General features: G+C 37.8%; 4 protein-coding genes across 4 annotated transcripts; 2 read left to right on the plus strand and 2 right to left on the minus strand.

Annotated features, from left to right (window-relative positions):
* Positions 1-3309: 3309 nt before the first annotated feature.
* LOC6562675 lies at positions 3310-3804 on the plus strand. Its single transcript, XM_001988909.2, has one exon. It carries the CDS (start codon positions 3340-3342, stop codon positions 3802-3804), a length of 465 nt encoding a protein of 154 aa, XP_001988945.2. The 5' UTR covers positions 3310-3339.
* Positions 3805-9283: 5479 nt separating this feature from the next.
* On the plus strand, positions 9284-9478 carry LOC6562674. The gene has a single exon (XM_001988908.1). The coding sequence runs from the start codon at positions 9284-9286 to the stop codon at positions 9476-9478; it is 195 nt and encodes a 64-aa protein (XP_001988944.1).
* Positions 9479-10171: 693 nt separating this feature from the next.
* On the minus strand, positions 10172-17981 carry LOC6562673. Its single transcript, XM_032736153.1, has 4 exons — positions 17754-17981; positions 10662-10783; positions 10463-10599; positions 10172-10382 (listed from the first exon to the last, which is right to left on the minus strand). The coding sequence occupies exons 2-4, from the start codon at positions 10758-10760 to the stop codon at positions 10256-10258; spliced, it is 363 nt and encodes a 120-aa protein (XP_032592044.1). The 5' UTR covers positions 10761-10783; positions 17754-17981; the 3' UTR covers positions 10172-10255.
* A 1937-nt stretch (positions 17982-19918) lies between these two features.
* On the minus strand, positions 19919-22354 carry LOC6561698. The gene is made up of 4 exons (XM_032735856.2): positions 22031-22354; positions 20565-20746; positions 20368-20452; positions 19919-20290 (listed from the first exon to the last, which is right to left on the minus strand). The coding sequence occupies exons 1-4, from the start codon at positions 22352-22354 to the stop codon at positions 20090-20092; spliced, it is 792 nt and encodes a 263-aa protein (XP_032591747.2). The 3' UTR covers positions 19919-20089.
* Between the last annotated feature and the right edge of the window lie 1370 nt (positions 22355-23724).

The raw sequence follows: 23724 nt of genomic DNA on the forward strand, positions 1-23724 counted from the left end.
AACAAGATCAGGCAAAGGTCAATACGATTTTATTGGGAATCACAAAATATTGCTTAAAAATAGCAAAATTACTATATTTTTTCGTACAAATAGTATTTGACGTGTCGCATAAGTAAAATTGTTATAATTTACAAATGTTTTGATATAATTTACACTTCAGTTTCTACATATTTCCAACATATTTCTAAATATTACCAGCCTACAATTTTGATAAACATAATCTTTCCACACTTTTTCCATTCGAGCACTGCTCAAATCAAAAACAAAACATCAACGTTGACGTCTGCTGCAGTTGCTGCTAATAGAAACTGTCAAACAAAGCACGGAGCCATGAAGCATCATCAAAGCTGAAAGTGTGCTGTGATTTCTTTGCTCTTTGCATTGTTTACTTGTTGTTGTTGCTTCTCTTTTCAATGATTGCACTCAGCATGCAAATACAAATGGAGCTAAGTTGAAGAAAATGCGTCAATGACGGCTTCTGCTGCCGCTGGCTCTGCTGTCAGTCAACAACGACCTTAGACTAAACACATCAAAAGGAAGCAGCAAAGAGAGCGCCAAAGATTGAGCGAGAGAAAGAGAGATGGCAACGCATATAAATTAACTGATATGAGCGAAGTAATGGAGCAACAACAACAACAACAACAATGATGATGACGAGGTAACAATGAAGGTTGCGCAAAAAGGCACAAAGTAAAATAGCAAAACTGCAACTGCAAAAGGCTGCTGCGGCTGCTGCTGCTACTACTGCTGCCGACGCCGCAGTTGCCGTCGCCGTCGCTGCTGCTTAATCTATGCCTACGATCGGTCAAGTACAAATGGCTGCAGATGCAGCAGCAACAATAACAACAGCAACAACAACAACAACAACAACAGCAACAACAACACCAACGATTGCTGGCGAGGTCAAACAGCAATCAATAAAGGTCAGCGACTACTGCCACGGCACGCCTGAGTGCCTGCTGCCAATGCCAAAATGCAGTCAGTCAGTCAGCCAGTCAGTCAACCAACCCACGCCCCACCTGTACCAGCAGCATGTTGCCCCCCTGCTGCCGGCTGCCACCACTGCGCCACAACACATTTTCCCCTTGCAGTGCCCATTCATGCGGCCCACGATGAAGATGCTTTATGTTGCAAATTGAAAGCTGGACGTCCAATAATCGAGCCGACTGCCGTCCACTGGCCAAAAGCTGCAACAGCAGCAATCCAATGAGACAAGAGAAACAACAAACGTTGCAACGGCAGCGGCAACGGCAACGGCAGCCAGACAAATGTAGACAGTCGCGACTGCGCAGCAGCCTAGACGCGATTCACCTTAACCCCACAATGGGTCACGGGGCTACAAAACACCTGCCATCTCTTCCCATCAGTTAATCAAATCTTGCATATAAACTTTATACAAATATTTAATATAATTCAAACAAATTAATTTTATTGATTTGATTTATTTTTTTGTGGTTTTCATTTAAAAATTGCTTTAAGCAAAATAATTAAATAATAATTGAAGAATATTCACCAATGAAAAACTAAGAAAATTTTGATTTTATTTTTAATTTTCCAATTAAATTCTATAATTTTAAATAGATTTCTATGCATATATTAGTTTATTTATGATAGTTATTTAAGATTATTATGTATTTCCAACTTATATTTTTCTTAAAATATAATTTATTAATTTATTAACTTGAACCATAATCTTATTTGTTTTTAAGCCATATTATATTTAAGCACATCAGGAAATGCTGTTGCAAACTGTTTCATTAAGAACATCTCGCTGAGGTCATTTAACATTAACGTTAAAAAATTCAGCAGATATAAAAAGATGTTGCATTAAAAATTCAAGAGATTTTGATGTAGGAACATGTGTGTGCATAAATTTAGGCACAAAAGCCACTGGGGGGTTAAGAAGTTAAATGGCGGATGTCGATGTCTGTGGCATTAGGCGTATGTTGCAAGCGTTATCCACGCTGCGCCTGCCTACTGCCTGCTGCCTGCTGCCTGCTAGTCCAGCCCCCTTTGTGCCGCCCCCGCAGCTGCTGTTTTGTGGCAAAGTAGAAGAAGTAGCCAAGTAGTCAAGTAGCTGCCTTGGCTTTGCCTTGTTGTTGTTGTGGTTGTCTACCCCTTCCTGCACACCCACCGTCATCATCATCGTCGTCGTCGTCGTCGTCATCGTCATCGTCGTCGTTTGTATCTTTAGCTCTTTGGCATCCACAAGATATTTTTAATGGGACTCGCTTCCTTTGGTTGCTTCTTCGACTGGGTTTTTTTCTTTTTCGCTCTTTTTTTCCGTCCGATTTTTGTGAATGAAGTTGTTTTTAGACGCAGCACCATTATCGCACTGACATGTCTGGGGATTGGGATGGGATTGGGTTTGGAGTTGGAATTGGAATTGGAATTGGGTTTGTAGCCTCCACCTGCAACAGCAACAACTTGTTGCTGTGTCACCTGTTGATGGATTTCGCTGTTTGATTAACATGAAACGCATTGATGCATTGACTGAATGCAACAGCAGGCAACTTCAGCTACTCAAGATTTGCATTTAAGTGACTTTATCTAGAGCCTAACAAGCAACAGCAAACTGCACTCAGAAAAAAAAAAACAATAAATATTCCCTACTATTTAGAAAGTCGCTTTGAGAACTAGAAAACCGATTTCTGTATTTTAGAAATACCCTCTAAAAAACCAAATATTGAAATATTTTGTATTTTTCTTAGAAATATATTCAATTTTCAATCTGCCTTTGTTGATTCTCTAAAAGTCTGATCATATTTTGAATTTTATTTAACAAACTGCACTAAAAAAAACATTAAAAAAATGCTTTAACATTTAAGAAAAGAAATTGATTTTTGGATTTTAGAAGTACCTTTTACATTTAAGTCAATTTGTGTACAGGGTATATATTATATAAAAATATTATATTTACTTATGCTTTTCAAAAATATTTTTAATTTTATGAAACAGATTTTTGAGAATACTTTTAATTTTTTTTTCATTTTTTAGAAACAAATATCTAAGCAGCCCCACTTTTTTTAATGTTGTATGTTTTTGCTAAAGTTGAATTATTTTTACAATTTATAATAACTTTATATATATAATATATAATAATTTATAATAACTTATAAACTTAGCTAAACAATAATCCACAGATAAGAAAACTTGGTTGTTTTACTAATACATTTTCTGATGATTAAAGGGAAATCTGCCTTTGTTGATTTTCTGAAATTTCTCAGAGTATTCAGGTAAATCCTGCTCCTGCTGCTGCTGCAGCTGCCAGTTAAGCTGCCCATATCCCGAATGGCATCATTAGAAATCGCTTAACGCCCGCGCATAAGCCACCAATAAATGTGTGTTTACCTGCATCAGTATAAAACGCAGCCCGTCTGCCATTTGGATAGATATTCCCTCAACAACTGTCAAGCAGCTAAGATGTCCAGCTTGAAGTCAATTTCCGTGCTGCTGTGCCTCGCCAGCGTTTTGTTCTGTGGCTGCTTGGCACGCCCCCTTATCGCTGACGACTCCGCTGCGAATGAGGTCACCTCCCAGGAAACGATTGTCGATGATGACTATGGCAACAATGATGCAATGCAACAATTTGCACCTGTGGTCGGTGGCGCCTTCTACAAACAGAGACGGGCCTATTACGCTGCTCCTCCTCAAGCGGCTCCCACAGCTCAGCTGTGGCGCAGCTCATTTCTGCAACGCTTCTACAACTTCTATCCAATGGCAACCGGTGGCGGCAACTATCTGAGCAACGAGGTGATGCCGTTGTCCACCTACGAGATCATCGAACCGGAGGCAATGTATTAAAACTTCAAAGTTTAGACTAAGATTAAAAACTTATACAAATTGTGACATAGCTTTAAGTTTTGCATTTTTCTTTTATATTAAATATACATCAAAATAAATAATTGCAAATTGAACTTTATTTTTGTATCTCTAAAGTAGATTTTGGTTTATTTATCTTTAATCTTTGGTTTGTATTTTTAATATATTTTGTTGTTTATTTGCCGCTTGTCAAACAAAGAAAAAAAATCATTCAAAAAAGGCCCAAAATTGTTTGTGAATTACTTTGAATATCTTAACATATTTAATTTGTGTAAGTTTCAACAATATTTATTAGAAATCGTTCATATTTATTTATTTGTTTATTTAACGCAAGAACAACGAAAGTGAGTGGGTTAAAATCAAATCAAATCTAAGGCATTTACCTGTGTTGGCCAGAATTAAGGTAATTTACTAGCTTCCATAAGATTCTGTATATTCGTATTGAGGCCAATTAAATCGGCGCTTAAGTCACGCATTGAATAATAAATGAATATATATAGAAATGTCTAAAGAGCCGCAGCCACAATTCACACTCGAAACACGCACAATATAATTGATTCGGTTTTAATCAAAGGCGAGATGGCCTTTTCTGTGCCCACCTACCGCATTATGTTGCAACAACAATCAACACTCAAATCAACAACAATCTGTACAAACTACAACAACATAATCACAAACAAAAGCAAGAACAGAAGCTGAAAAAGACGCCACAGCAACATGTGTGTGTGTGTGTGTGTGCGAGTGTGTGTGTGTGTGTGTGCGTGTGTGTGTGTGTATGTGTGTGTGTGTGTGTGTGTGTGTGTGTGTGTGTGTGTGTGTGCGTGTTTACACATCCCCAAGGAATTTGCAATGCGGCAGGACAAATCCTAAAGCAAAGGCAGCAAGCAGCAACCAGCAGCAATAAGCAAGAAGCAACCAGCAGCAATAAGCAAACGGCAACCGGCAGCAACAAGCAACAAGCAGCAAACCAGCAACAAGCAGCAGCAACCAGCAATAAGCAGCAAACAGCAACAAGTGTTCCAAATCAAAACGGAAGCCAGGAGGCAGGAGTCGGGAGGAGTTCGGCCTGATTCCACATATGTACATGGGTTTTTGGTACGACATGGCAAAAGCATTTGGAAAATGTAATTTACAACGCGCAACAGCAACAGCAACAACAGCAACAACAACAGCAGCAGCAGCAACAGCAGCAGAGGCTGGCAACAACAACAAGAAGAACTGTTCAACTGTGCAACAGTTTCAGCTCACCTGCCACCGATCTCACACTGTCAGTTTTGTGCAAAAAGCCATCAAGTGTTTGCCCGGGAGCCGAGAGTTCTCCAATGATGTTGCTGCGTTGATTTTAATTTTAACCTTTTTGCTGCTGCTGCTGCTGCTGCTGCTATTGCTGCTGCGACTGTTGCTGTTGCTTCTGTGCAAAAGTTTTTCCTTTTTTTAATTTGCTGGTCCGCTTCATAGAGCATTTTTCATTAAATTCCTGAATTAAGGCATTCTTGCGACCCGTACAAACGATGCAACTTGTTGTTGCTGCTGGTGCTGCTGCTTGCTGCTGTTGTTGTTCATGTTCTGAAATAAGAGCAACATTGCTGGCAATGTCCAGAGCGACGACATGGTGACGACGACCGCGAAGACGACGCCGCCAAAGTCTAGAGAGCCACCAACAACAACAGCAACAACAACAACGACAACAACAACTACAACTAACAACAACAGCAACAACTACCGGTTAGCTGGCAATCGTTGCTGTTGGGTTCCGCCTTGACCACCTCAAGTGTCCCGCAGCTGCTGGAATTTCATATTTCTTGCTGCAGCCGCAATTTTGTCGCTTGCTTGCCCTTTTGTGGCGACTCGCGACTCGGCCAGCTAAATCTTTCAACCTGCACCCAATTCACAAAAACCAAAACACAACATTTAAAATAATTATCTCAGTGTCTGGCTCTCGATTAGCAGCAATATTTGATTTGGCCAGCGGTAAAGGCTACAAATTTACTTGTCATATTTAGATTGGAAAATGTCGGATTGGAAAGAAAAGCTTATAAAAAAAGTGGCGAAAATCAAGGTCAACAATTTCCATACCTGTCCACGAACTTCATTTCTAGAGCAAGTTTTTCTTAATCCTCAAATTTCCAGATGAGTTGCTCCCAAAAACCACAGGGACTATTAATTATTTGTTATTAATAAGATGGGTATTAGTATTTCTAAAGTTTATAAAGAATATTGGGCCACAATTTGAAATGAAAGCTTGTTAAATATTGGGGTTCAGTTTGAAACTAAAGGTTAGTAAATATGTAAATGTTATTAATAATATTAAAAAGAAAACTTTAACAGTAAGATTTATTTTCTACACATTTTCGACATCAATAAAAGTGTAATTCAAATAGTTTCAACTCCTTTCCTCTTTGTGAAAGCGGAATCTATTTTTATTTCGATTTTAGTTAGGACTGACTCTCCACATTTCCAATACTTTATATTTAATTCCTGAGTAATTTCAGTTCAATTCCCATTTAATTTCATTTGCTCCCAGAATTTCCGTTCGAATATTTCATATCTTTAAGAAAACTGGGCCAATTTTAATTCTTAAAGAATAATTGAAAAACATATTAAATATATTGAAAGCTTAAAGTATTAATAATATTTATCTACATCTGTAAGTAGATTGCTATCATATTAAGAGGGTAGGTTAATTGTAAAACTTGATATGACTGTCAGCTTATGGCTCAGTTTTGCTTAGTTTTGCGAAACCAACCAACTTCTACAGGCAGAGACCAACCAAAGCTGAACCGTTCGGAGGCAACTTTCCTCGCTGGCGATCCGCAATCAGCTGAAGCTGAAAAATGCCAGCGCCAGTGCCCACATGAATTCAGAGCATTTTCTAACTTCCTTTTACCAATAGAACGCGAATGCCGCAGCGCAACCACAGCGCACATAAAGTGGTTAAACATGGAGCAGGCGGCGCTGGTGGGGCGGGCGGCGAGGAATGGCGCTGGAGGAGCTGCAATCGAACCGGTGGCGACCCAAAGCAATGCGCACCAAAATGGGCGCAAGATCAGCAGCCGAGTCAAGAGGCAAGCCACATGCAACGGGGCGGTGGCTGCGACTCCAACCTCGACAGCGGTTGCATAGTTGACCAGATCAGAGCGAAAGAGCGATTGACTGCAAGAGCGAGAGAGAGCGCACAGTGTTGTTGGCCAGGCCAACACACTATGGACTGAAAACAGTTTGTTGCTGGCAAAAAAATCAGTTGTGAATATGAAATTTTGAAAGAAAAAATATAAAAGATGAAATGAAATTGAATTCCTATTTGGACAAAAAACTATCAGCATCGGACAACTATATCTAGTCCAGTCTACAAAAATGTGTATTTATCTTTAATATATAGCTAAGATAATCGCTCCTGATTCTGTCTTAAATATAATAAATGAAAAAAATCAGAGCAAAACTATGTTAAAAATTGAGTGGTTGAAGGGGACTTGAAAACTGCTTCAGTTTAAGATTCAGATGCTTAACTAAAAATAGTTAAAGTTTCGAAACCGATTTGAGACATTGCAAGTAATTTGATACAAAGTTTAAATATTATGTGACTTCAATAATTGTTGTGTGAAAACTATGAAAAGGACTCACTTTCAAAGACCCTCCCAAGTTGACCAAACATGCCTCGCCCAATCATTATTTTATACACAAAAAAGTTTGGTTTTGTTGCACTGTGCAACGCCAAGCAGTCCGGCAGGCAGCAAGGCAGGCAGGCAGGGAACCAGGCAGGGAACCAGGCAGGGAGCCAGGCCAGGCAGCAAACTCGTAGATACAGATATGCGACGTCGTGTTTGAAAAAGTCGACGGCGCAGTCGCAGATACACTTTAGGGGCCATGACATGACTCGCATACGAATTATTATAAACGATCTGGCGCAAAAACTAACAAGCGATGTGCCTGCTGCTGCTGCTGCTGCTGATGGGATGTGGCTGCCGCCCGTTCCCTGGCTTCCTTTCTCTGTGGCAACACCCCGCTGCCAGCCCCACCCCAGAGGTGGCCAGGCAAACTAGCCATCTAAAAGTTATGGTGGCCAATTGCAAAGTTAATGGAGTTTGGCTACTCCAGCAGCGATGAAGTGCAACGGATGCGGCTACCGGACACTGGACAGATCGGCAGCTCTGCAGCTGAACTGAACTCAACTGAACTGAACTGGACCTGGACTTGGACTTAGACTTGGACGTGGAGTTGGAGTTGCCGCTTGCCGCTCTGCCAAGATTGAACTTAATTTTGCACAAATGCAATTTATAGAAAATTGTTGCCACTTGTTTTTACGTTGATGGCACTTGAGACTGGAGACTGAGACTGGTGCAACGGCTGCAGTCGGGCCAGGAATTGCCAGATAATAAATGCAGGTAGCGCTCGATGGAGAGAAGCGCCTACCATCCTCTGCCTGCAGCGTATCCATTATTTAAATTTTTTTTTGCAAAAAATTAACAATTAAAATGTCTAATGGTTAAATGCGTCGCGGTGCGCTGCATCATAAAATATCAGCGAGGGTCGCCAGCGAAAGCGAATAGGCGGCGGCTTCTTGGAAACATCTTTGCAACTGTTGCCTGATGAGGCAGCCAATGACTCGTTGCCATCATCAGTTAGCAGTTCAGCCATCCACTGATGATGCCCACAATTATTACACACACACAGACACATCTACATTGTTGACGGGCAAATCAGGCCGGTGCCGCTTACAGCTGGCATTGAGTGGATATTGTTGAGTGCCGGGATTTGCATTATTCGTGCAGGAAGTGAAAATTGCCAATGGATTAGCGTATTTAATTCGCGTAAGCTGCGCCACACACACACACAAACAATACTTTTCCAAAAATCCGAAGTAGTAAAATGGAAAACGTTTCAGGTCAAAAATATTGGCAATGGATTTTAGACTGTTCACAAAATTTTATATGTTTTTGCATAGAATGTAAAATATAAAAATAAGTTTGGAAGTGAAATTAAATGGAAAATATGATCAACTCATATTGATTAGCAAAATTTAAAATGTTAATGCATGACACATATTAATTAGAATATATCCTGACAATTTCTCGGAAATAGATTATCGATCAAATTAAATAAACCTCATCTGAATTACTTATTTTCCAATATATATAATTATCTGTGCATAAATATCTTCACTTTCCATTTGGAGACATTTCCTTGTGCTTCAACTTCAATCTAATATTTTACCCACTTTAAATGGATTCCGTAAAAATTATGCGTCTTACAGCAAATCATCAGTAAGATGTAAATTTAGAATCAGAGTATACAAAATCAAAGAGCAGCCAAGCAGCTTAGCAGGAAAACTCGGGAAACATTGAGAAAACTGTTCAGCTACCTGATATCTGAGCACTTCTGGCTATAAAAGTCACGATCCGCAATTGAGTAGGCCACAGTCGAATCTTTGAGGTATACGCAACACAATCGCAAATATAGTAAAATGCTGGTTGTTCGATATCTGATTGCATTGGTGTTCTCCATCTTTGTGATGGCCACCTCGCTGCGCATCGAGGAGCGATATAGACGCCATGGGCACTACAAGATCTCAACACCCAATCGTTTGGTACTCCAAATGGATCGATGTGAAGTTAATGCGGAACACAAGTTGCTGGAGAGGAGGCAATTGGCTATATGAGAAATCGATATAAAATATAGTCAGTGATACGGACTATAAATTATAGCTGGGATCAACTGGAAATCTAGATTTTATAGAAATCCTACTGCCAGATAACTACTAAGACAATTACTTAGAGCCTACTAAAATCAACTGTGAAACAAACTGAAAGCGATTTATAGAAATTAAAGTTGTGCATTTAATTATTTTAAATATAGTATAACTTTATTAATAGTTTCATATTTTACATTGATAGATTTTATAAGTGTTTGACTCTATTCATGTGTCCTTTATGTATTATACAATAGCTGAAACATTAAATTTACAAAAGGAAATTGCAGTTTTCTTTCTTTCTTCAATATATTAGTATATTTTGTATATTTTTATATTTTGTATATTATTTTACCACACCATATGCAAGCATAAGTTTTCTTTTTTTTAAATAAAAACAAAAACCATGTGCGAAAAAACATAAATTTAATTTATGTGCAAGTTTATTAATTAATATATATTATATATATTTTTTAATATGTTTTTTTTTTTGTTTTTAAACTACAATGAAGCATTTTTCGTGTATCATATAACAATGTTAATAGACATTTATATAATTTGGAGTCTTAACTTTAGTTAACCGCACTAAATATTGGCATTTTGGAATTATGCTAATTTTAAATATTTGTTTTGTGTTTGAAATGTTAATTTATCAATAGGGCTGTCATTTTTTGTTGTTTTTTCTTTTTATTTTTGTTGTTTGTTTGTGTTGGTTGTGCTATGGTTTCAGATCGAAGCTGAAGAGATTTACTTCCTGAAGCAGGAGATGGGATTGAAGTAGCACTGTCGGTATCTCACTTGACGCTTGCTCTCTGGAAGTCGGTACAACTCGTTCATGTTGGCATAGGAGGGTGTGCGCAGATAGCCGCTGTAACTGGAAACGAATCACAAAATTCCCCATATAGCCAACAATTGAGTAAATAAACTATCAGCGATCAATATGCCAAAACTTACGTGGGCCTGTACTGTGCGAACAGCATCTGCAAGCGGTCCATGGGAATGTTGGGATAAATGGCCTGAGCAGGCAACTCATAGCCCGAAAAGGCACCACGCACATCCTCAGCATCCGGAGTCTCCATTCCATCCGTATCCTGTGTACAACATATACAATCAGTTAAGTAGAACTTTGCTTGGGTATTTTAGCTATACTTACAGCAGCTGCCTCGCCCGTCGAGGGTCGTGCCTCGTTCAGGGCAAAGAACATGGTCAACAGCAGACCGTAGCACAGCAGAATTTGCATAGACTTCATCATGTTGTTTTGTGGTTGAGCTTGAACTAAAATGAGAACGAAAAAAAAAAACGAGAGCTTAGCAAATATTACAAAGGAATTAAACTAGTCACTTTTGAAGCATTTTGAATAAATATTTTTAACAGCAAGTTTTTGACCATTGCAAACCATTTGAGAATTTTAAGATTAAGAGAAAGTTTGTGAGCCGATTTTGTTAGATATAGATTCACAATGGGCAAACTATGAATACAATGAATAGATTCACATTATTCAAATATTATTTAATAACGAATATATGACGAAGCGAATTTGATTTCGATTAAGTAACTTAAACGCTATAAAATTGTATTTTTCTTCCTTTCAGTCACATTCCATTTTTCCCATTTGGAAACTGAGTTGTGCATTTCACTTGTAAAATAATCCCAAATTAGTCTTTGTTAAAGGACAAAGCTGATTTAGAACGGCAACAAGGATAACAGCTCATTGCAATGGAGCTCAAGTGTAAACGGAAACTGAACACTTGTTGCCACAAACGTGACTCGCATGCCAGTTGATGCAGGGCGGGGCTGAAGGCGACGGAGGCTGGGAGGGTTGCCAGGTTGCCAGGCAAAAGTGCATTTCCGCAATTAAAATCGGATATGAACTTGAACATAAATATGAACACAATAGAGGCACCAAAGTGCAAACTGTGACCTGCAACCTGCAACCTGCAACATGCAACGTGCAAGCGTGCAGCAGCAGCAACAAAAACAACAACAGATGGCAAAATAGACTGTTTTCAAAGTGTAATTGAATTTGCTGTGACGTGATTCAAGATACGAATCGACACACAAAAGGCCTTGAAATGTTTTCAGTGTTTTCTGTTTTTAAATACGGTTTTTGTCTTTGTGTTCGATGATTACGCATTGTGCAATTTTAGTTCGGAGCCAACTTTCGCACAGCTGTTTTTGTGGAAAAGTTAAGTTAACCAGTTTGGCGAGAGCCACTAAATTTTACCTAAAAATAGAACAAATAAAATGTTATTTAAAGTTATTTCAGTTAGTGACTTGTTCAGCAAGTTCAAATGGTTAGAAGCGTTTTGTATAAATATAGATTTGGATTAAACTCTACCATTTTAATCATTTATATATATTTATTTTAAGCATCTCTATATTTTAAATTTGCAAGTAAATAGTTCAACTTATTGAGCCTGCAAATGTGTGTGTCCTTTAACATTCTGAATCCGAGTTGTTGTACTCAAGTTGTTGTAGCATGTTGAGAATCGTATCTTCATTTTTTACGGTCCGCTGCAATGCCATATTGAAGGAGAACAATCATCCAACTGAAACTGAGAACACAGCTGCGTAGCCAAGCTACTTTTCCACTAGAATTGAGGCCATAAAGCTTAAGCTTCTGTGGAAAACAGGCGATTTGCAGTGCCAAGAGATCACACTGAAAGAAATCGGAATGAAGTAAATGCAATCGATACGAAGTGATGGTAACTACCCCACGGGAAAATTGTTCATCTGGATGGCGAAGATCATGCTGTTGCCGGAGCAGCCACGAAGTCTTGCGATGAGTTTGCATTATCCACTGCGCCATCAGATCAAGCACATAGCCATCTAGGATAATGAAACCAAACAGTGCAATGCTGATCATCTGATTATCGAGCGACTGCATTTTGGTAATATAATAACCCAAACTAGCTGCCGAGATGATTACACCAAATCGATAGGTCATTAGAATGAAACCGTAGGCTGCTAGGAGGCGATCCTCAAGCCTCGCCAGCTGCCAGTGTTGCCTGCTCAGATGATGCAGTTCCAGTGTGTCCCCAGCTGAATTCCCTTTGATCAGGTGCTCAATGCGTCCGTTAAGGCGCTCAAACCATCGACAAATGCGCCAACTGATCAGAAAAAGCAAATGCATTGTCACATTTTGGCCCTCAAAGGCCAGGACATAGAGCACCAGAAATATTCGCTCCAGCAGCGGATGCTGTATCATTGAGGCCAGATTAGTACAGAAGGACATCATGAAGACCATTAGGATGGCAGCCGTCAGCCACATAATACAATTCCTGGCCAAGTAAATGCGATCCAAATGTAGGTCGCTCAAATCCTGGCGTGGCCATCGATACCGATAGATGTGTCGCATTCGGCGCATCTCCTCGACAATTTGATAGGTGGCTCGCTCTCTGGGAATACGCTGCAGGACACGCAGCAGGCAAAACAAATTATTTATGAACCCCTCCACACTCAGAGCAATGTCTGCAACATCTTCCATCATGTTGGTCGCGTATAGATCGTATAGATCCATCATGACGATCACGATAACACATAAATTGGCCAAGGTGGCAATCAATTGTGTCCATTTCGTATTTGTGTATCGTTTCAGGACGTAATCATAGCGATAGCTTGTGACACCGATAAATATCGAAAAGTAAGCGTGGATCTCGTAGAGCCAACGTTGAACTTTACGCGTTGCTAGCATTTCCGAAACTGTTGCCACAAGCGTTGTGGCCACAACTATTTAAGAGGCCAAGTTGGCCACTCAATCAATCGATCTAATTGGGTAAGTAATTAATTGCTAGTTGCACATGGATCGATGTGGATAGTTGATAGCAGCATATATTAGATGTTATTGATTCTTCTAAAATATTAAGTTGAGGCTTGAAAATTAGATAGGAAATCAAATTAACACATTAGTGTTAATTACAAATTGCACATTAAAAATGGCAACGGGCTCAACTGGAATAATTTGCAAACACTTAAAGCACACAATATTATTGAAAATGTGCTCAGAAACGCCTTCTGCAATAATTAATATCAGAATTACTAATTAACCTTATTAAATTGATGTAAATCAAATGTAAAGTTGAAGCGGCAACCAAACTGGGCTTTCAGATGAATTATGCAACAAATAAGACATTTATCTCAATGCATAATGCAAGCAATTAACTTAGTTTGCACTTCAAAGGACATGCCCAGACAGGATAACAGCATGACGTCACTAATTACACACACCATGGGAGACAACACGAAACGAAACGAAACGAAACGAAATATAAATCAAAAGCAAGAAGTGCAATTGTAATCAGGACTCGACTCGGTTTACATAAGCATTGAATCAATGCAGGAACTCGGAAATGGTAAACAGAATTTTATTCATGTGTGGCAAGCAATTTGCAGGCACTGTTTTAATCGCGGATTCATCGCCTAATTACGGCACTCCATAATGACATCATTTGGGTTTGTGGGTGACATCAAAACCGACAAACAAATATGAATAACTTATCATCAGTCCATAAATCGTTGGTTATTAGGCATTGCTCTCAGCTTGCAACAGGTACAGGGCTAAGTACATCGAGTGGGCTAAGGATAAGGACACACCTCAGCAATGAGTGCATCAAAAATCGCGAAACCAAAACGCAATGAAGCAAGCAGTAAATGCTAATGAGTTTCGCGAAACAGCTTCAACGTGCCACACATTCGAGTAGCCATCCTGCTCCTGTTGGACCCCATAAAATGTTGCAGTAACATCTTGTGGCAGCTGCGTAATATGTCTTTTTATGGCTTTGCATTTTTTACAATGTGACCAGGATATGCAAAGAGCTACTGGATTAGTCTAGGACTTGCTAGGATATGTCTGCTTTACATCTACTCAAATTTGAAATAGTAGAAATGCGAATAGAATCTTCGCAGAACTACAATTTTAGAAATGTCAACTTAAATTTGAAGCCAGCAGATATTTAAGAATTCTAAAATATATATATCCAAAGTATATGTGGCATATATTGTTAATTTCTCAGACATTTGCATCCAATTATTTTTCTGAAAAAAAACTATTGTTTCTTTATAAATTTTCATCGAAGTTGACTTTTAAATACCATCTTTGAATTGATAGTAAAAATATTTTATGTAGCCTATTCTTCAGCGCAATCATATCATTTAATTGCTCAAATTTTAGATGCTATTCTTTTAAGTAAGTTGCTTGCACAGGTACTAAATATCCTATATCAGACATTGGAAGACTATATCTTTACGGTTACATAACTCAGCTCAAATTCATTATACCCTTTTCAACCTTATTAATGGGTTCAGGGTATAAAAATGTAACGTCGCACTAAAAGTATAAAGTATACTGAAATTTCACTGAAAAATTAACACTTGACAACTCATATTTTAACTGATTAGAACTATAGCTGGTGCTATTCTACATATTTATTACGCAATGTACACAGCACAGATACCTGGATAGACCTTAAGCCTACCATAAAAGTGCAACAACAACAAATGTGTGTGACATGAGTGCTTTGTGGAGGGGGGAGAAGGGATATTCATACATCAGATAGTTAATACCTGAGGCATAGATAATTATAATGCCATATCATAAATGAGGGAGGGGTGTAGGGGGGGGGGGGGATTAAAATGTTTGATGTGCAGATAGAGAGGAAAAAAAATAAATAAAAAATATATGAAAGCAACTAGTTTAACAGTTGGCTGCGGCGCAGTCTGTCAGTATTACAGTTTGCCGGCTGCTTTGGGTTCCGGCGGGCCTGCAATAAATTAAACTAATAAGAGAAAGAATGTGTGTGTGGGGGGAATGTGGAATGGGGGGGGAGGGGTTGGTGCTGGTTGTGCTCGGGGCGTTGGCAAACAGTGTACGGTAGTCAACTGAGAGACCAAATGGAATAATAAAGCAACAAGCCTGCGAGGGAGAGGGGGAGGCAGCGAGAGGGAGGGAAGCGGACTGAACATAATCAGGACATTTTTATTGTGGCCGATAAATAACGCTGCAATGTTAATTGGAAACTTAATATCGGCCCGAGCTACTACAGAGCGAAAAAGAGATGGATAATCGTTCAGCGATGTGCAGCAAATGCAATTTTCACGTGCAGCATTTTCTCTGCCACACACAAGGATTAAACGTAGGATTATGCGTAGCTCCTGGCAACGGCTGTTCTCAAATTCAGTTCGTTTCTCTTTGCCTTTTTTCGTTTCTCGTTTTTAAACGTTATTTTACAGTTGAGTTCAGTTTTGCATCGCTTCAAGTATATATAAATATGCTTTTGGGCTTTGGGGGTATTTTATGATTTATTTGCGTCCGTCATGCGATACGATATTTGATGGCCAAGGGGAATAAGGAGAGGGAGCCGCGCCTTGTGTCAGTAGCACTTGTGACATGTTTTCATCTTCTTCTTTGGCAACAGCGGCAAACAAGAAATGGTTTTTAGTAATTTTACCGTTGCAAGTTAATTTATGTTGCCTGCTTTTTGGGGGCGAAATTTCATTTGATACTCTGTGATCTGATGTGCTATCGAATTTCTTTGGCGGCTCGGTATATTTACGGATTTTTGGGGCCCCAATTGCATTGATAACATTGATAACAAATGCGGCATCAAAAGCGAAAAAGGGGAAAACAAATGTGGCAGTCTATTAAATTTAAGTGTTTGTCGCAAATTTTGTTAGCTGAGCCCTTGAAATTTGAAACTTCTAGTCGATTAAATGGATAACAATAAATTTGGATTTTAACAACTAGAATAATTGATATTGATATGAAAAATAGATATCACAGCAAAATTATATTTTGCGAGTCTTATAACATTGTTAGCTGTCCCTCATTGAAAGATTCATTTCAAAAAATGAATTAAAAATGCTTTTGATTTTTGGTTTTAAATAGTATATATCAAAACTAATATTAATCATTAAAACTTCTACAAGCTGTCTTAGGTTTAAATTTAATTTGATGTTTTTTTCTAAAGTTCAGCAATTGTTTGGCAATTTTTCAAACCTTACACTGAATTTTGGCTTTCATCAGTTGGGCAGTCTAAATTTAGCTGTCCTTCTGAAATTGCTGTTGGGGGAATGTAATAAATATTAAATGCAATTTGATTGTGGGTTTTTACAAACAATCCCTCAAGAAGATGGGGTAAAAAAAAACTATGCAATTGAAATAAATCTCTAAGGGGCAGCTAAATAGAAACATAACATTTTTTTTTGCCAATTGCAATTGTCGAAAGCCATAAAAAATAATGCGAAATTTTCTCTAAAACATCATAAGTAATTTCCAGCAATTTCCATGTGTCTAACCAAGCAACAGGCACCTGAATTTGGTTTACTAATGTGCAGTGATTTAGCGTTTGGGGCCTAATAAATAATTTGTTCTTATGTTTTATTGCTACACATGAATGTCAGTTTATCCAAAAGCGAAAAGGTGCACAGACATTTGATTAATTAGCCATATTTGTCAACCAGTTTGAACTGCGATGAAAAGTGAATTTTCCACACAGCTGAATGTCTGAATGTCAATCTTTTTGACAGACCTTTTCTTAGAAAAACAACGCTTTGTGATTCACTATTTAATTATTAACGAGCTTAGCACTTTGTTTGTTAAAATAAAGCAACTTAAGTAACTCTCCCTCAATTAATATTGGAGCAATTTAAAGAGAATTATGGCAATATAAATGTTAAATATAAATTTAGTAATTATTCCAAATTCTTAAAATATTCGATTAAGTAAAGGAAAATACTTTTCTATATTTTTTTTTCCTTTCGATTTTCCTACAAGTAAAATTATATTAAAATTTACAAATTTTAAATATTTTGAACTTTTAAAATTTGTTTTAGCAAAATAATTTCAAATTAAAACCCATATTTTCAAGTAGGTAAAATATTTTGGATTTGTAAAAAAAAAAAAAATTAAGTGAATAATTTTTTTCTTTTCAGGAAAGGTAAACTCAAATTATAATAGTTAAATATTAATACAATGTATTTTCAATAAGATCGTGTATATTAAAATGTTTTGGATATATTACTGAAACTTAGATTAATTTGTCACACGAAAAATAAATCCATAAAAACACCTTTCGAAAATACTTTCAGTTGCACATATGTTTATATCACAATCGATTTCTTGTGGGAGAAACTCAAATATATTTCACTTAACATAATTCACGGCTAACCAATAAATACATCAATTAGTGCCTGGCAAGCCTGCCAACAGTTAATACAAACCAAAAATACAATAAATACGAACACTCACCGATTTGTATAGGAGAATACAAGGATAATGGTTGGCTAAAGCAAATAAGATTGGCAACAATTCGAGCGCGAAAACTGATAACTGCTTTTATTTTTATTTATTTATTTGCGTGAAATTGTCCAATTTGGGGAACTGAGGATCCAGTGAGATTGACGGTTAAATTTTGTTTGCCTGTTAGCCTATTTGTGGCTCGATGTGAACACCAAGAAGTGAAATTGTTAACTCGATGTTGGCTATGCACAGCGCTCGGCTTTATATACAAAATAGCAGCAGCAGCAGACGAATCGACGACAGCAGCGACGGCAACAGCGATGCCGGCAGCAGGAAGCAGGAACGGTGTTGGGTTAACAAGCGGTTGTTTGTGGGGGTGTCGCTGTCTATGTGTGTGTGTGTGTGTGTGCGTGTGTGTGTGTAAGGGGGAAACACGTTAACTTGGTTTAGGCGTGCGGCAACATGTTGTTCCCGTACTTTGCTGCAACAATTGCTGCTGTTGTTGTTCTTGTTGTTGTTGTTGTTGCGTATTTCCAACATTGCGTATGGGCAACGTGCAGCTTAAGCGCCTTATTATTCACCACACACACACACTTGCACAGCATGATAGCTTGTGTGGTGAAAACTAAAGTCACCTGTTGATATGACAAAACTTGTTGCATACTTGATGGCGCTCCAAATCAGTGACGTCATGTTGCTGGCACATTGATTTATGGCATCAGCCTATTAATAAAAAACAGAAAACGATTTTAGTATTATGATTTTTGGCAACGTAGCTCGCAGATCTTTGACTTCGAATATCAATTAACATCCGAACTCGTCGCTCTTAAATTCATATCAATTTGTAATGCAACACAACATTAATTTTACATATTGGCCAGTAACACTTGACTTGGCTCCAAGGCTGTTGCAGCCGACGCAACAGGCAATTAACCTTGGCCATAAAGCGATTTACGTGCGCTGCACACGCAAAACGATCAGCATGTTGGGGAGCAAAGGTTGGCAGGGGAGTTGTTTGGATGTGAACTCACTGCTACTAACTAATAATTATATGCACTTTGAACTTTACTCAAAGCCGGAAACTAGTTGAGTTTGAGTTTTGCAGCGCATACGATTTGCATTCAATATGCGGAGCTTGGCAAAAGGATAAAGCGTTGCAGGTTGAAATTCAAATTAACTTGAAAGGGAACTGCTGCTAATGGATCTGGAAAGTTCTAGAAATACCTATGAGGATTTTGTTGCTTGTGTAAAATATTCAGCATAAAATCATGTTTAATCATTTCAAAGTAGTATCAGCTAGAAATCTTCATCTTAATTAATAGTATGCATAAAATATGCAGACTTTGGCCAAACGTTGCAAGTAAAACTTTAAGTGTGTAGATAAACAATTTGTATGTTATCTCAAAGGTTCCAGAAATACCTATAAAGTCTTTGTTGCCTCCGTATAATATACATATGACAGATATCAATTTAAAATCAAGATTTCTAATTTTAAAGCTCTATTTACCTACATACCACATTATAATTAAAAATATTTTGATTTGGCTCAGCTTTAATTAATAATTCTTATTTTTTTGTTATTATATTCTTATTGAACTTAAAGTCTACAAGTGCTGTTATATTTGATATGCCGGAAAAAAGGGATTTTTAAATTGTGTATGCAAATTGTGAGCATATTAAATGAGTGCACCACATTACAATATAACTAAGTGAATAAACACGCGCAAAGTGCTACTTCCGCTTACGGCCAATCTCGACTAAGTACAACAAAGAGTATTATGTGTTTGCACCCAGAATTAAAAGCACTGATAACAAACCGATACGACACGAATATGTTGCATGCAAAAAATAAAACGCAATGAGTGTGGGGTGACTGAATGAAGTCTATGTTTTATGGTCATGCCAATCAATATTAGGCAGTGTGAATTAACATCCCACGTTTATGGATTATACAAATGATATATATACATATGCATATATCTATATAGTAATTTATTGATTGAGGAATAAGCTAAGCAAGTTGATTTCTAGTTTATTTATTACGCAGTGCACAGCTGCATCGATATACAGAGAAATAAGTTTGTTGTTTTTTTTTTTTTTTTGTTTTTTTTGGACACAAATACAATTACACAAAATTTCAGTTTACAATTCATGTTTACAGAGGATTTCAGTTAATCACGCGAACAACTTTCATAGCAGCCAAGGAAACGCACAAAAATATGATGGTTTTAAGTGTTAAAAAGCTGGAGCCGAGCCTGGAGCTACATAAATTGGTGGATTTGGTTGATTTATTTTTATTTTTATATTTTTTGTTTTTTTTTTATGGCCTGGATTGCTTGGCTGGTTTAGAAGCAGCTAACGGCATTGAAATAGCAGCGCCAATACATGCGACCACCTCCATTGGCAACGTGATGGATGCGCCTGGCACCAGGACCAGCTCCAGCTATAGATCCTGCCGCTGCTGACGCTGAGCCGCCATTTGTTGATTGTGCCGCATCGTTGCCAGCTGCAGCGCCGGCTCTTCTCTGAAAGCTCTTTGCCATTAACTGAAATTTTCTTACACATTTCTCCATTGCTAATTGCTATCTTTAATTGCATATTTTGGTTTCAATATCCAACTTACTGTTTCGCCAGTTGCGCGATTTATTTGATTTAAATCTTTGAAATCATAATCCATCATCACGCCAGGATCATCATCGCTATACATGTGAAAGTTGTGGCTATTCATCGACGTATGCTTGTTACCTTTATAAATATATATATATATATATATTAAAATATATCATAGAATTTATAAACAATCTGTATAGGCAGTCTTTACCGTCTTCCATCGGCTGCAGCTGCTCAAAACCATGTTTGAACTCGGTGGGTTTTAGTTGCAAGAGATTCTTATTGGCATAGAAGTCACCAATGCGATGTCCTTCGCGTTCGTTCTCCAGCGCATGATGCAGTGCAACCATTAGACGATCCAGCAACAGAGCAGCCCTTTTTGGCACCACCATCTACAAAATGGGTATTGCAATTGAGAGTCAAGTTTTCTATGAGCAATTTGTGTCCACAAACAATGTCAAAATACTTGATAAGTTTTAAGGAATAGCCCATAATCGAGTGCTTAAACAAATCTTTGGTGTTTCAAAATCATATTTAGCCATTAACAATTTAAATTAAGATTTGAATAATTTATGTGAGAAATTAAAGAAATAACGATTCTAGTTTTAAGAAATTGATAATTTGTGTAAGTTGTAAGTGCCAAGCAACATTTATTCACTTTCAATAAATAAATTCATTTATATACATTTAAAATATACGTTTCAAAGAAACACAATTTACATCTGCAAATATATTTTGTTTGGAGTATATTTGAATTACTTCAAGCAACCTGCATTTTTTATTAAGTAAGCCCGATCAATTTATTTGTAAAATAGTTTTCAACACTTGAGCCTGGCGTATACGCAATTTCTATGCGTTTAGCAGACGCTGATTCACTTTTTTTAAGGTGACTTGACTTGACTTCTTTTTACAACGACATTTTTTTTTGCCAAATAACGTGACGTCAACTGCGAGAGGGAGAAAGGCACATAGAGTGAGATGGGAGATGGGAGGTGGGATGTGGGAGATGGGCCGAATCACCCCAGCGTTGTCAAAGCAAGAAATTCACCTGCAGGGCAAGCAATCAAATGTAAAAGATACAATTACAAACAACTTCTTGTGTAATACGAGAAGCATTTCTGGGGTTTGACCAAAAGCCCACGCAGAGTTTGAATATTTTGTTTTTAAGTTGTTAAATGGGGTGGAGAAGTGTGCACTGAGTATAAGTTCCCTTCGAGTTTGACTTTATAGCTCAATTCATTTAAGTATTTTAGTACTTTTCATGAAAAAAATAAACTAATTTTTAAATTAATTTATCACTTTGTTGGACAAAGGCAATAGGCTTCAATAAATGATAATATATTTGATTATTCCGCACTGAAGAGTCAAATGTGGTTTAAATTTAAAATTTTAGCCACTCTTCAAAAACAATTTATTGTGCAAAATTTGTATATGAATTTCGAAGGAAATTATGTTTGCTAATTGAAATGCAGTATTATTCCAAAGGAAAAAAAAGGAATTTTCTTTTGAAAATCTACTAAAAATTTAATTAAAAGTTGAAAAGTTTTCTTGATCTAATAAATTGCAAAAATGGGCGTCATTAGAAACTGAGATTTGATTCAATAGTTCAGCTTAGAGCTTAGTTCAATTGAACGTAGTGTGTACGAATAGATACAACACCAAGGTCCATCACTCACCGGATACTCATCGTAACCCATGTTGGTCGTCGCATCGCTGGGCGCACTGAATATCTCTTCGGGCTGGCGTTTCTCGATGGTGCTCATATCCCTGGGTCTGTGGACATCGGCACCGGCGCCCATCAATTGCCGGCACATGTGCAGCTCAAAGTTCTGCAGCAGGACGAGGAGCACAATTAGCAGGCCCGGCAAATAGTTTGCACGACACCTGCTGCTTCTGTTGTTGCTCCTGCTGCACCTTCTGTCCAGCTGCAGGCGTCGATGACGTCGCTGCTTTTGGTTGTCCAAGCTACGAAGCTGCTGCTGCTGCTGCTGCTCCAGCATTTTTCAGTTAATGAGTGGAAAGTGGACGCCAGCAGCTAACTAGACTGATTACAATCACGTGCAGTTTGGTGATGCTATTTGCAGGTGGATGCACTTTTCCGCTGGCTGTGCACACTTTGAAATTTCAACTGAAGCGTTCGCTTTATGGGCTTCTCGCTTTTATAGACGACTTTTCCGCAGTGGCTGCCACTTATTTATTATTTTCTTCTTTTCTTTTCTTTTGTTTTCTTTCATTTTTTACAGTAATGAAACATTACAAACGCTTGTTAATCGCTCTACTTGGAAAGTCCTGTTGAGATGGCGGGCGGGGAAGGGCAACAGTGAAATGCTCTTTTCAGGCGGGTGATTTACGCCGGCATGTTCCACTTATTGTTGTTGTTGTTGTTGTAATTATTGAACATAAAAATGCCATGTTTGGCCTGCAGCAGTGTGTTATTAACACACACACACACACAGAGAGAACCCACACACATATGTACATGTTGCAGTCAATTGATCCTTGCGTGCTTTTCATCTTTGGTCGCTGCCATTTTTCACAACTAATGAGCAAAAATGGGCAACGCTGCAGGATATGCTGCTCGCCAAGGATAAGAGTCAAAGGATTTGCATTTGGGCAGTCCTTGCCAATGTTTCTCATACAACTTGGAAACGGAGCTAATTAAGACCATACATTGCCTAAAAATAATGTTGAATCAAATATTTGCAGAGCTTGAGAATCAAAGTTGAAGCAAACCATGAACTAAGTGCATAACTTGATCGTGATGGCAAGGGATTTATGGGTTTGTACTACATCTAAAACACACACAAACACACACAGCTGGATTGCTGTCAACGAGTTCAGTGGCCATAAAAACATTTCATGCGTTTCTTGACCCCATAAATCCATCAAAACACACTCATATTTGTATATTGATTAAGCAAGCATGCAAATCATAATTAAAAGCCTCCACACCCCTGCACACCATGCACATTTAACAAGTAACAACAAAAAGCAACAAGTGCGAAAAAAAACAACAATAAATACTCACATTTATTTGTGTATTCGTATATTGATTTAGAGACTTCTGTATTATTCCATGTACATGAATTGTTTGCAGCAGCAGGAATCATTTTCCAGCCTCTTGAGAATAACATGATCTTGATAATCATCAACAAATAAATAATTAAAGTCGATCATTCTAACTTCTCATCATCAATATAATGGAAGAAGGAATACACAGAAATAAAATTTGTTATAAAAGTAGGATTACTTAAAACTGCGTAAAATGTATCAACAAATTAGTAAATAACCCTCTCGGATCAATATCAAATTTTGTGCAGCCATCATTTTGTTCAGAATTAAAGCATTTTTTTTATAAAAGTAATTCACA

Source organism: Drosophila grimshawi, unplaced genomic scaffold (genome assembly GCF_018153295.1).
Source record: "Drosophila grimshawi isolate 15287-2541.00 unplaced genomic scaffold, ASM1815329v1 contig_1377, whole genome shotgun sequence".
NCBI lineage: Eukaryota > Metazoa > Arthropoda > Insecta > Diptera > Drosophilidae > Drosophila > Drosophila grimshawi.